Source organism: Centroberyx affinis, unplaced genomic scaffold, assembly GCF_046629955.1.
Source record: "Centroberyx affinis isolate AG114_WGS23_722 - 3 ecotype Tasmania unplaced genomic scaffold, CSIRO-AGI_Caff_v1 ptg001981l_1, whole genome shotgun sequence".
Classification (NCBI taxonomy): Eukaryota; Metazoa; Chordata; class Actinopteri; order Beryciformes; family Berycidae; genus Centroberyx; species Centroberyx affinis.
The window spans coordinates 98,862-113,873 of record NW_027280327.1 but is presented as its reverse complement, the minus strand read 5'-3'; the positions used below and the strand labels follow the sequence as shown (position 1 = coordinate 113,873).

The window sequence follows — 15,012 nt, the reverse complement described above, 5'->3', positions numbered from 1 at the left end:
ATTCTTATGCTATATTTATAGGTGACTCACAGTGCAGAGAAGTGAGCTGTTTGTGTAAACCGGGGGGAGTACCTAATAAAGTGGATACAGTGATGACTTTGATTCCAAAATTAGATATCTACTGTTAGAAAAAACATGGTACTTACTCTTATACAATGATTGCTTAAAAATGAAGTACATTATGAATTACTATCAAAGTTACAAGCCATTGCAAGACATTTTTCTTGCACAATTTTTTTTTTTTCAAGATAGAAGCATCTGTGTTTTTTAAATATTGACTGAAGAATTTAAGGCAGCATTTCTTTTCCAAAATGGACATACAGCCTTTTGGAATGAAACCCTTTATATACAGTTAGAGGCCCTTACACTGACATGACAAGTGAAAGGTTTTCAAGGTTTGGGACAAAAAGAGAAGTAATGAAACATACCGTCATGATGCCCTCCAGGAGGCCCGAGTCTGGTTTGGGTGGTATCTGCCTCTCCGTGGACCATTTCTCCACAATGGACGCAACCTGGGGGTTATCCACGTTCAGGATGCGGAAGCCGGTCATGTTGACACCACAGAAGCGATACGGCTCCAGGTCGATGGCCATCAGGTCCTTTTAAGAGACACCAATAATGAAGGATGGGCTTTCAATTAGTCTGCCAGGATTGAGCCTCATTGTTTTCAGAGAAGTTGCTTTCTCCTCACATAAAAAGAGGAGGATGCAGTGGCTGATTAAAGAGATACTATATTATGGCCAAATACAGTGAAGGGAGGGACTCAGCTTTGAACAATTTGAACACAGGAGAATAAAGTGTGGAGTGTGAAGCAGAGTCTGTGTAATAAATAAAATCTGAGACATAAGGCTCAGGTGGTGGAGTCACTTTTCTGCTGGCAAATCCTTTTATAACTGACAGATTTTGTTATTGTTTTGGTAGAATTGAAACAAAGCAATCTTGAACAAGTGATACCTACATATCAATAAATTCTAAATAAATGATAGAAATTAAAAGCTTGTGATATGTTTTTGATTTTACATAACCATGTTCATCTGGAAGATCAGAAAGTACCTTTATTCAGTTTGTCTGCAATTTTGTTACGTGGGAAATTGAGTAAATTATATTTGTAACCTTAAAAAAAAAACAAAAAAAAAACACCAGTTCTGATGGAGTATATTAATAATGCAACAGTTGCAATCCCCTGGCAACATCTTAGCAAAAAGCAATTCAATTTGAGCGGCTGTAATTTCTGGGGCAGCGATTGTAGCTGAAGTGTGAAGTCACATGTTGACACATGTCGTGTCGGAATGGGCCAGGGGGCTTGAAAAAGACATTTGGATGAACATAGATATTTCATTAGCACCCTGTGGGGTTAGTGCTGGGGGAATGAGAGCGTGTAAGACACTCACTAAAGAACGGTTGCCGCCAGTTACTGAAATAATTTTCCTCTTTTTTTCCTACAAGCATGCGGTTCTGCAGAGTTTACTAAGTACAGTACTCTCTTTTATCAACAAAGATCAAAATAAATCACTATTGTTCTAAAAGACATTCATAAATTCTCAGTAAATTAGATCAGGATACAAGTTTCTTAGCTTTGAAGCTAATAATATAAAGTAATTGGGATAGAATTGCATGTAAAATGGTGTAATTTATCTTTCCTGACATCCTCATTTCCATTAGGACATGTTCCAATTATAAATTAACTTTTTGCAGTGCTACTTTTTTAGGGACACATACATAACTGAATTAGCTTAACATAATCCTACAAGTGCAATACACTGAAATCTGTACCCTGAGAGCACACCACACACCTCATACAGAAGTGATACGGAGGTGGGAAACATAACAAAGTTCTCAGCTTAGGTTGTTAGAGATAGCCCTGTAGGGTGGCAAGGCTGCAGCTATGACAGACTCATTTCAAAGGACAAGGATGTTATTACCCCATACCACTCTGCTGTTGCCTTTTCACGCTCTAATAAGTCAGCATTTCCCTCACCTCAGAAGATAAAACACAGACATCAGAAAATTCCATCGAGGGGAAATTGTATTGCCATGTATACCATGCATGTATTCATCATTTTGGATCAAATCAAGCCGCCAGGTATAATCTTCTTAATGGTGTGTCTATCAATGTGACAGTCTATTGCAGCTTTAGATGGATCCTACAATCTGTTTGATTCCATAAAGATAGCCTGCCTTTATGGGAAAAATTTTGTCGCTGCAGCAAAACAGTATATCAAAGAAAAGTTCTAAAAGTTACTGCTCAAGTAAATATTGGAAATTTTTCCTGTACCATCTGCTTGGAAGCTGGTACAATATGGCAATAAAAAAGGGACTGTGGGTTTCCCTATTAAAGCATTGGTCATGCTACACAGACATGATGTGCGTCAGAACAATGCCATTGCCATGCTATCAAGCGTGAAAGATGACACACATCATGCCTGGCCCTGTATGTCATATCGCATTATCATAACAGGCTGCCCAAGTCCAGAGCGAGACAGGGAGAGAGCCGGAGAGAGAGAGAGAGAGAGAGACAGAGGGAGAGAGAGAAACAGAGACAATAACAGAGAGCAAAAGGAACAGCACAGTCCATGATGGTATTCATTCCCATTCCGTCTGTTTGTCACCAGATAGCCAGAATCTGTGCCAAGAGTCGCCTTGAACAGTGTCCTGCTGGGACTGATAGCCACAATGCCAAACAATATACCTGAGAGACCCAACTGGTACTTAAGATCCGTCTTGACTTGTATTTTTCAGATGACCTCCACATTTTATTATAGTCAAAACCTACGCTGAAGATTGAAATGAAACACTAACATAGGCTACAATTAATGGCTTTGCTAAAAAAAAAACAATATAGATTTCTTGTCCAAAATTTAATTACTGTTAATTTTCAAAGCGGAACTGAGGAATTGTTAGTCCTCACTTTAAAATATTATCGTCATCTTGGAAACTTGGAAGTGACATTCAGTATTGAATCTCAATCTGTTGTCTTTATGCTGCCACCTCAAAGACTTCTGTTGACTTTACTAGGGAGAGGAGTGTTTACTACAGCGTGCTGAAGACTCCATTATGCTGCCAGCTTGTCAAACAAAATTGATATTATGGACTGGATCCAAACCCCATTGGCAATTAGCCGCCATTCATCAAAAACTCAAGCGGTGGGGAGATGAGAACAAACGAGACTCTATTTGCATTAACAAGCATGGTACATTACCAGAGTGGTGAAGATATAGTGGTAATACTCTGTCATCATCCCCATGGTCTGGGCCTGGAAGGGCAGAGACAGAGGATGGAAAAGGAAGGTGTGGATGAATAGAGACAAGACAGAGAAAAGGGTCATTTTGACGTGTCAGAGCATTTTAGAATCAACATCGCAGTCAGAACAAATAATGCTAAAGAGATGCAGAAACAAGCTTTTATCAGCGAAGAAAGAAAGCCAGGTTTTAATGAGCGTATTGACTAACACAGCAAGTTTCTGCCGTCGCTTATTGGGATTTCAGCACCATATGTGGTCCACAGTACTAAAAATAAAGAAGAGCAACAGCGCTCGATGCTTTTCTATGCATTTAAATGGTGTGCAATGGCTCGGGTCATGTGACGCTCTCCCAGGAGAGAAGGGAGCCTTCAATCAAAAGAGCATGGTAATCTTTGTCTCATATCCCAACACCCCATCACTGCCACTTGTTTCACTCAATCTACATTCAAAGGCACAGCATTCCCATGGTGGCTGTGCTTCCTATTTAATTGTACCATCTGTTGTGAAGAAAAGCCAAGGTTATGTAAATAAGATGCTGCGTTTATGGGAAGGCGAATCTGCTTCTCCATCTTTCGACATCAAGCCAAACACATGACATTGAAACTTGTGTCATGTTTCATATAGTAAGCAGGTGCATTCATTAATTAAAGTAGCTGCTCCACTGTTGCAGACTGAAAGCTTACTACAACCTAATTCTGTCATCATGGTGTAAGGAGTTCCATTGAACACATACTGTATATCTTACTTTTGCATTTTTATTCTGATCTCTATCAACCTTCATTTCAGCAAACTTTCATCTGTCCCTTCCTCCACCAGTGGCCGGGTCACCAAAAAAAAACACAAAAAAATCCAGACAAGACAGCAAAAGGCAAAGGGAGTTGGTGCTTTTAAAAGACACCTGGGATATGCTTCCCATTTTCTCCTCTCCAAGTGGAAGGGGAATAAGACCTGACAGAGAGATGTTGAGTTCAGGTGAGCTTGTCAGACTGAAAAAAGGACCAGACAGGTTGTAGACAAGGAAAAAGGCAGTCGTGGGACTATCAAAAGGTACACTGAGGTTCGAATATAGGGTACAAAAGACGTCTTCCAAGGGTATAATTCAGTACTTTCAAAGTAACAACGCTTCATGTTTAAACTTCTCATAAGTGTACACCTGCAGTAGTAGTCAAAGTCACAATATGTATAAATTAAATGCTTCCAAGCATTTAATTTACCTCTGTTGTAAAGATGTAATAAAGTGGAGGTGGTCTGCAGGTCATCTTGGATAGTTTAGTAGCTGATAAATATTGTCATTGCTGCCTGCAAGCCAAAATGTAGATAATATTCTGTATAAATGTTGCCTTCAGCGAGACAGTCATTTTAAGCAAATATCACAAGGCATTTCATTGAGAAATTGTACTTCATGTTCTGCAATATTAATATTGGAAGGATCGCCCGGATTGTTAGAATGTACTATTCCGTATCCAAATGACTGTGAAAGACAGGTAATATAATACGGCCCAATTGTGTCTGAAAGCTGTACACTGTAGTCGTTTTCATTAAAAAAAAAAAAAAAGACTCCCACACACCATTACAGACTTTTCTGGAAGGTATCAGCACAACAAAGCACTATGCATGTCACAGCAAAACAACCTTTCAATATCAAGCTGGTATCTTGAGCAGTAAAGCGTTCTCTGATGCACTTTTGATGTTCTCTTGCTCCTATGGTTTCAGTAACAACTGATCTGATATGACTAAACTGGTGTCAGTGACAGCTGTGAGGAGGAGGAGCGCATGCCTTTGTCCAGTCATGCTACGATCTGATGTAGAATGAATGATGCAGTGTGTATACAGGCTCTATGTAATACTATATAGGCCCCGCACTCACCTGTTTGAGAATCTGAGCAGCCATTTGGTGACTGCAGTCAAAGATAATACGGAATTCCCGGCCTCTCTTCATTTCTTTGAGAAGAGGTCTGGTGTCTTGCGAGTCCAGAGGGAGCTGGCGGATCTTTAGCCTGATGTTGTACCTGGACGGGGCCATTATCAGCTCCTGTAGTCTAATAAGACCTGAAGAAAAGAAACAGCACAGATACTAATACAGCCACGACCAAGAAATTACAACCACAATGAGAGAGGTGGGAAAGATCTGATATTGACAAATTTCTTAATGGATTTTTTACTGTTATGAATGCAGTAGGGAACACAGAGTGCATTGCAAATGTACACACTGTATTTGTGAATATACACTATCATGACAGTAGGATTGTACAGAGCAAAAAAAATAAGCCTGTTCACCTGTGCTATCATCGTATACAACGGTGGCTGTTTTCCATTTGAGGAACTGCACCAGGTCCAGGATAGCATAGCTTAGTGAGGAGTAATCTGGGTATAAATTGGCATAAAAGGTGTCCCTGTTGTCCATGGGGTGGTGTTTCCACCGCACCTGGATGTGCGGCACTTCCAGTGCATTGCAGATGGACTGCACAGCATTTGATGATGAGCTATGTGAGGGCCCGAATATTGCCACCACACCTAAAGACAGCTGGTCACAAGCTAGAGAGGAGCAAGAGAGGAAAGCTTGTTACCTTTTTAGCCACACTATATTCAATAACAATTTTTAAGAACTCTACCTCTTTGTGATAATTAATATTTTATTTTTATTTATTTAACCTTTATTTAACCAGGCGAAATCAATTAAGAACATGTTCTTATTTACAATGATGGCCTGACAAGAGGCATAAGTATAATATGAGATTATAGTGTGATAGCCAAAAACAAAACCTTCAATAAAACTACAGTTTATAGTATGTTGTTTTCCTGGCCTGATTCAGTGGCCAGATTCGTCCATAGCATGATCACAATCCTTGAACAAACACAGAACAAGTCACTCACCTTTTCTTGAGGCCTCAAAACTGTCGTAGATATTAATCCTCTGTATGTCGTATGTTAATGTTGTGTTTGGCAACAAAGTCCTGTTTCTGTTAATGTTATTGACTGCAAATTTAAAGGCAAGCTCCTCCGCGCTAACAAGTGAAACAGGTCCTTCTGTTTGTTCAAAAATCCCCCCTGGAAAACAAAGAGAGAGAGAGAGAGACGTAAGGCCCATGACAATTGGTCTCAAACATAATCACAAGCAAAAAGAGAAACACAGTCACAATTCTATGTGCGACCAAAAGAAGAAAAACACTGAGAGGCATTTGCACTTAGGAGTAGCAGTGGAGTAAGCTGTGTACAATACACAAGGCATTAAATTTGCTCAGCAAACATGGAGCACCCCACTCCATTTTCAGGGAATGCTGTAAATACCAATATCAGCTTTGAAGTCTAAAGCCATAATGGATTTAAGGAGTCTGTGTATATGTGTATGTGTGTGTGTGTGTGTGTGTGTGTGTGTGTGTGTGTGTTTGTGTGTGTGTGTGTGTGTGTCTTTCTGGTTGTGTGTCTGTTCCATCAGGGCAGCAGACAATCTCAGGCTCTTGTCTCTCCATTAAGATGTCCTTTTATTCCACCAGAATACTACATTGGTGGAGCAGATAACTGGATTCAGGCACTCTTCTGGGTAGTAGGCATAACAAGTTACATACATTTCAAAGGAAAGTAATTCTTTTTTCGTGTTTTTCCATTTTCGGACGGGCTCTACTACTGCTCAAAACGTAGGAAATATGTCAATATGCACATCAAAATCTGGTGAGCGTTGCTTGAGGTGGCGGTAGTGGTGGTGTGTACCAGACCTGCACTAGTGTTTTTATTTTGTTTTTCCAGATGAGTGGGGTTTTCCACATTATACCATAGAACAATCGCAATAAAGCCAAGATAATCAAAAGTAATTGCAAGTCAATTTAGGATACTTAACTGGGATTGAAAACTGACACTATCCTGATATCCTGAAACCCACTCAAGCAAGTTGCAGGGTATGAACATGCAAAAATCTGTGTGTATGAGTGTGTGTGTGTGTGTGTGTGTGTGTGTGTGTGTGTGTGTGTGCAGGGGCGCACCAACCACCAACAAATTTATCGGGGTGTATGTGAAATCCAATTTAGCGCCCCTCAACCACACAGTGCTTACCTCTGCAAGATTGTGCATGTGCATAAACACATCTTCACGGACTTTATTTGAAAGGTGATAGTATTTATTATGTTACAATATAATTTATGTTAGTCAAATCATCTTAACCTACAATAGCGCAACTATTTTTTGTTTCACATTTAACACACAGAATATTTAGACATCTGCAAGTTTCATATTTGACAATATTATGTCACTGTCATGTGTTCTATATCTGGTATTAAATGAGTGTATGCTGTATTATTTGTGTGTGTGTAATTGGTATAGTAAGGAACACTCCTAAACCTATTTTGAAATTTGGGGGAAAAAAACATAGTCAAGCTTTCTCTTCAGAATAAAGTTAAATCTTTCTATAGCTTTGCCACATCCCTTTATAAGACAGCTTAAAGGGTAAATTTCTTAAATGCTGTTTCCAGAAACACCACTTGATGTGATGACATATGGAAATATAGACTCGTCCCACTGCTCTCTCATCATATTATCCATTTCAATAACAAAGCAAAATGTCTCTGCATCTCGATTCTGAAAAAAGGTTCACTGTCAATAGTTTCACCAATCACATTCTATATGGCTTGCTTAAACTGGGCTTCACAGTCTCGCTCATCAAAGTAGTTCCTGCTGTCAATTTCATCATGAAATCTTTTACATTTGCAGTGGCGCTTTTGGATAAACTCTGTATTTGAGCTGAACTCTGTGGCCAATCACTGGAGCTGTAGAGAAAACCTTTTGAAACCCACACTCTGTACTGACAGAGACACTTTTTCAGATACTCAGTCAGCATAATAGGTGTCTCTAGATACATTTCTGTTAATTAGTATTGCCATGTTAATGCATGTTAAAAGTGATTTCCAGTGTGCTCTTTTCACCTCTATAGCATTTTGGAGATGACGGTCAAGTGCATTCGAAATGGACTGCTAATTATTCTATCCTCTACCACAATGGTTCTCAACGTGGGGACCGGAGACCACCAGGGGTCCTTGAAGGGCTTCCAGGGGGTCCCCAGCAAATGATGAATAACTCAATTAGAGAATGTAGAATGACTATTTTGATCATAGTTTCACTGTAATCTCTCTACCTACAATTCAGATAGTCATGGAATTCTGAACAAAATCATATCTAACAATAAAAGTATTCTCAGATTTGGGTCCAAGATGCCAAATCTCATCAAATGGAGGTTTGTGGCCCTAATGTGGACTAAATTAGGGTCCTTGATATGAAAAAGGTTGAGAATCACTGCTCTCCGACATGCTTACACACCTCCAAATACTTTGCATGCAAAGCAATGCACTTTGTTTTATTTGAGTACATTAATCAGTCAAGTTCAACTCATTCCTTTTTGGAAATTAAACAAAATAAGTATAAGCTTCACCTGTTGCTTTTTTCTACTCTGGGATATGGGCCCTCAGTGTATTTCACGGGCCCGACCTCAAACATCATCTGACGAAATGAGTCCATTATTTCAGTGGGTGAAGGCCAGTCTGACGGCTCAGAGGGATCAGGATGTCGATCTTTCATCCACTGCTCTGACCTTAGTGGCCGAAGTATCCTCAGTTCGCCCCTGCTCCTCACTAGACTCTGTGATCTCCCCTGTGCCATTACATCCACCAGGGTCACCACTATATTTTCAGATTGGCTTACTTGTATGTAAGCCTATGATTGGTGTTGTGCTAGATTTGTTTAAATATTTTGTCACTGTCAGGTGAAAACCCTGTATCTCCAAAATGTCAGCTTTTCAGGAACTAAGAAAAACAGCCTTGTCTGTATTTTTGACCTGTGGATTTTCTTTTGGTTTCATAAGCCCAAGAGGTTGGGGAATTTTCTCAACCCTCTGAGGAGCATGTGTCCTTCAACTGAAGTGAAAACATGAAAATCACCAAAATTGGAGTTACATGGTTTTCACAGGACAACAGAGATTTGTGGGTTATTTGGGTTTTGTGCTTTTGGCTCCCGTAATATTTTACACCCCCATACGTTTATACTGCCTACTCTCCAGTTTGCTCCACAGCGTGTGTGTTTGTGTTTGTGTGGTTGGGGTGGTGGCGGATGAGGGTGGAAGTAACTAGTTCCAATCAATAAACCTGCCCATAAATATTTCACTAGTCCTTTCACACACAGTTTCAGAGAGCTGAGTCTGGGAATAGCACCTGTGACCCACCGACGGCCCCAAGCAGGCAGACCCCCAGTGACCGGATCACAGGATCACAGACCTCTGCTGCTGTGGGCAGAGTGGCAATTCTGGAAGCCAAGCTCATCTCACTATTTATGACTCAGAGCCTCCCTGGATTGCAAAGGGACGTGATGCATAAACTGCCCGGTGGAACGCGTCACATTAAAATAAATGAATCCTTCCGTTTCATGGGGAAATCTCATTAGAGTACATTAAGTAATTGCTGGAGTATATAGTAATTTGACTGTTAAGAGGATAAAATGTGCATTGCTCAGAAGCACTTTAACAAATTTAATAAACAGGGGGAAACCTGCTCCTTGGGAGGAAAATCCTGCGGATAATTTGCTTTGCCCTTTTCAGAATCCTGCCATAAGCACAATAGCATGGCTTAATGTACAAGGAATTACTCAACTCCATCAAATAAGGGATAAGCACTTCTTTTTAGCATCACATAAAAATGACTCTAATGATGTAGAGGATGCAATAATATGGAACATATTTACAAGTTCCCATTTAGAAAACTAAACCGAATGTCATTATTGCAATGGGTTAGTACAAGTTGCTATGCATCTTTAGATTTCAGACTTGTTCTTGCGAACCTCAGTCAATAGGCTTCAGATTAACATGTTTCCGATAGACAACAACACAAAGGCCTTTAATTAGTCTCTAAGGTCCTACCATAATGTAAAAATCAGCCACTAATTGCAGCTGTTTTCATAATTTGTCCCTTGGTGAGAACTTTGTAGATCAGCTGCATTCAAAAGCCGCAGTGGTTTGCCCTCAATTACGAAAAAAACAAAAAAAAAACAGCCTCGTGTGAAGAAAGGACAACCATTCAAGTCAAAGTTAAACTGTTAAAAGCTGAACGAAACCACCCAAAGCAATTTGTGCTGTAAAGCTGTGGTCAAATTTGCAGGCCTATAGATACCAATATGAGTAAGACTAAGTAAGTAAACTGGAATGTTATTATTGTTATGCTATTGTGTGTACATTAAGTAGAATGAAGTAAGGCATTGGAAAAAAGACCAAGTAAGCTAAGTCAAACCCTTTATTTCTCCTTAAGACCAGGACCTTACACTTGGTAAATAAAAATAACATTAAAAATACAGACAGCAAATGCAGGGGTAGAACGTATCCTTGTGCTTGGTATGCTTTGGTTTCATTTAAAATCTCACACAATAGATTTGTAACAGTACAGGATATGTAATCTTTCTAAACTGCAGTTATTACATGTCAGAGAATAATGATGATCAGTGTCAGTGGCTAAATCAAACCCATTCCCCCATTTTTATAGAGCTAAAGTTAAAAATCTGCACCGCTGGTTTTACCCCCGGGGCTTTAGTGTTAGCTGAACTAAGCAGCAAAGCATAGAGACAGACTGCTGACATAGCTTACTGAAATGGACTCAATGGTTTCAATCTTTTAATGTATTACTCTAAATAATAATGGGTGCCAATGTCTAGTTACAACATAGGTGTTACGCTAACTTCTTACCAAGCCCCAATACGCATTTGTAGATGTGGTTAAACAAAGGTCTCAGGTCGGTACAAGGAGGGGACGTACACTGGAGCTTGGTGAAATCAATAAATTTAACTAACAGGACCAGTTTTAGCTACTGCCTGGTTAGTAAGTAAAAAAGGAACAGAGTATTTCACAGGTTCTATTCAAACAAAGCACAAATTCAGCGAGCTTTAAAAACAGTTCAAATGACAAATGTGACCAAGGGGAGGATTAAAAGGTTCAATAAAACATTATTAGTTAAGCTAACAAAGTATAAAATAATAAACCCTTCGGCTTGCATGCTAGTGAAAGGCTTTGGTGAATTGTGGTCTGAATGAAAATTAGGCTGCATTTTATAGTTAAAGAGAAGCTGTGGGTGCAGGGGGCGTCTGCGGGGCCTACAGAAGAGACATGATGCGCCCAGTCAAAATCTGAGGTTTCATATTTCAGCTGTACATGCCCGAGCAAAAATCCACGCTGAAGCATGTAAGCCCCACATGCCTTGTACCCGCAAACAACGTGGGCAGGCGCACAAGCATGAAACTCCCCACCACTGTTGTGCAGCGGCAGACTGCCTGCAAGCTAGATAGCTGGTATCAACTGGGTACCACTGAAAATAGTTATTTTTTAATATTTACTGCATTTACTCTACTCCTCAACCGGTGTTCAGAGTATGCTGTGGATGCTCTGAAAGGATGACATTCTGCTTAAACAAAGCAAGATTATAACAGAATGATGCTGTTTTCTGCCAGAGTGTACTGCCAATGGCATTGACCACAACTCAGCATGATTTCCATGTCCAGCTTCTCTATGTTCTTCATCTAATTATATATTTTACCCTTTTTCACAGAATTAGCTTACCCATTTAAAGCCTGTATGCACAAAGAGAAATTCTTGTATCGCAATACCAAAAACAATACTGCAGGCTGTGAAATGTCACAGTGTAAACAGTGATTACTGATGTGATGTTTGTGTAACATTGAAGAAAGCAATTGACACATCTGCAAGAAATTTTCCTTTAACTCTTTAACGCTTTTTTCAAGACAGACCTAACCACGACTGCAGCAGCAACAAAGTTTTGGACATATAGTACAATACAGCATTAATAGCTCTACATTTTCCCATGCCAAACAAAGCATATTATAGATATATTTTTTCTGAGCAACTGCATGCATCAGGATGGTCCCACATGCTTAAATATCAGTTCATTTGAATGTCATCTGGATCCCTAGTTGATCAGCTGCTTTAATCTCTTCTGTGGAGAAAACAGTAACGTTTGACTACTTGGCTTCAAACTGAACTGTTAGCAAACATAGCTTACAGCATATTACACACATACATAAATGCACTGCTTACTGTATATAACAATCGAATTCATGATAAAATGGCATGTCTTATGCCATAAAGAGTTAGCCATGTCGCCATGTATTATACATCACTGTCTGTATCACAGCGGCCCATGCAAACTAATAGATAAAGACCCTAGAAGAACATTATCCCGTCATGCAACATCATCAAAATTCATTTGCATACGAGACAAGGATCACGGGAGTTGAAATTGCAGTTAAGATGTGAAAATGTATTTAATGGGGTTTATTAATGGTAACTAAACCCCAAGCCAAATCAGTGGTGAAGCCTGACACCTAAGTTTAATTTTCACAATAGTACAACTTTTGCTTCCTTTTATTAATTACATACTGCATTAATTACATTACAGACTTGATTTGTAGAAAAATGCTTTTTATCACAGCGGGATTAAGTTTGATAGCACCCAGGTAAAGAGCAGAGAGGTGATTGACTGACCTGAATTTGATTGAATTTGAAGACTGATTAAAAACTGACTCATAAGACCTCTCCTGGTTAGGGACGTGAGGGTTGTATGTTGACTGCCAGTAGTCAGTGGTTACTACTATCATGATACTGTTGAAAGTCTGGAGTATCATCAGCTGTCCTAGTTCCTTTTTGTGCTGAGAATTTAAGGCATTTCCTTCAGGTTGCAGGTTCAGGCAACCACAGGCTAAATAAACAAATTCTTATTTTATCCAGATGCCAAAAACTTGTTTCACCTTAAGACAATCTTATTCTATTCTTTTTTTTTTTTTTGCATCCACACATTTTGGTAGGTGAAAACTGTAACACCATTGCTCTTGTATGAATTGATATCTCAAGGCAAAATCAATGGCATTGTTATTTTTCTACTAAGAGAGCATCTGGCCTCTCCTGTAGTGTTATAACTGACTTCTACAGCTTCACAAAAAATGAATATCATTCTACTTTCTAGATCATTCTACTTGTTTTTCCAAACTAGGCGAGCCCCAGATTTTTGGGGGTCTTAAAGAAGATTTTCATTGTGGCCCTCTTCAGTTGAAATCTCACACATTTTGTTTGCATTGTGCTCTGTTGGCACAGTTTTCACTGTAGAAATGGCCAAAATATACCATAAGGTATTTGATAAGATAGTGATATTCTGCACTTAATTCGACAGGACATAACTAATGCTGCTTATAGCTAAGGCTGACTCTTTTCCAAGGAGATTTACCAAAGTCCAATTTAAAACATGTCGACCCCCGTGAATGATGCAGCCACACCTTGGGCCAGTCAGTATCAAGATGCATCATTCCTCCAAGTTTCATCAAAATCAGACTGGTGGTGTAGCAGTTAGGGCCTTTCAAAGTTTGAAATTGTGACCTTTAATTATAGCGCCCTCATTAGGTCAATAAGAGTAATTTCTAAAGATAGCCAAATGTGTGTAGCAACTTTCAGGTGAATCAGATTTATCAGTGTAAAGTTAGGGCCATTCCAATTTAGAAACTTTGACCTTAAATTATAGCGCCCCCATCAGGCCAAACAGTGTATTTTTTAGATGCTGAAACAGTGCATCATCCCATCAGACCAGTGGAGTCTGAGATGAGATATCACCTACGATGTCATGTTTGAAGGAGTGACAGCCTGATCCATAGTCCTCCCCCAGTTTCACCAAATAGATAAGAAAGTAAATGAATAAACAAACAAATAAATAAATAAACAAATAAAACCTGCCCTCCAATGTACGACACACTGAGCTTGTTAAGACAAACTCCTTACTGCCAGACAAACCGATGCCAAAGCCCAAACAATGAAAGTATCTCATTATGCTCTTGGATACATGTGTCCTCGCCCACTGCATTTCTGAGTGTTGCTCTTTTGTACTTTCTTTTCACTGGTAGGATTCCCAATCTCCCTGTGAATAGCTTTCCCTCTCCCTGGATGTGCAGAAGCACTCAGTTCCACAATGATGGCAGCAAACAATGACCAGCACAAAGCGCACACAAACCTCCATGAACGTTTGGAAAAGCAACCAATTTTAGGAAGAATGTGTTCCTTGATAATTACGGGTTACAACACAACACTAGGGACCAGCAATTATACTCTATGTTATACAATATTGTAGCACCGAGACCAATATTACGGTTATAATGCATATTGTGCCATCCATATTGGCGAAAACAGCAGGTCAGTAATCCATTACATTTAATCAATGATAACTAGCATGAGAGGAAATTGATGTTGCTGGTTAATTACTCTAGTGGATAGCCCACTAACTGCATGTGATGAGAAAGTGTCTCTCTCTTGTCCAATTAACGCCTAAATTCAAACATTAGAAGAACACACAGCTAACATGTACAAGTTTAACTCTTGTTGTATTAAAGGTAAAACTGCTACATTTTAAAGAGTAATTACATTATAATTAAACTCTCATTAATGCCTTATTTTAGACCATTACAAATGATTAACATATAATGTCAATCTCCATACATACTAGCCAACACTTATTTTATAATTTGTGTTTTCCTGTATTGTAATCATGTTTAATTAGTGACCCGTTCATCTGAGTATGTAAACGTAACGTATAATGTTGTCATAGTATTGAGCTACTTTTTTATCAAACTACTCTTGCTATAATACAGTGATATTAGCGGTATATTCATCAGAATAATTAACAGTAATATCAATTCCCTTCATTCTAATTGTCATTCATTACTGCATTAACTATCATTAATTACCTCTTCATCAATTA

At 39.2% G+C, this 15,012-nt stretch overlaps 1 protein-coding gene across 1 annotated transcript in view; it reads right to left on the bottom strand.

Annotated features, from left to right (window-relative positions):
* grik3 (glutamate ionotropic receptor kainate type subunit 3) overlaps positions 1-15,012 on the bottom strand; it is an 89,241-nt gene that overhangs the window by 34,215 nt on the left and 40,014 nt on the right. The window contains exons 2-6 of the mRNA XM_071530806.1: positions 6,116-6,289; positions 5,519-5,776; positions 5,109-5,290; positions 3,200-3,253; positions 429-599 (exon numbers count right to left, since the gene is read on the bottom strand). Of these exons, the coding sequence (XP_071386907.1) occupies positions 429-599; positions 3,200-3,253; positions 5,109-5,290; positions 5,519-5,776; positions 6,116-6,289 (839 nt within the window). The remainder of the gene's footprint in view (positions 1-428; positions 600-3,199; positions 3,254-5,108; positions 5,291-5,518; positions 5,777-6,115; positions 6,290-15,012) is intronic.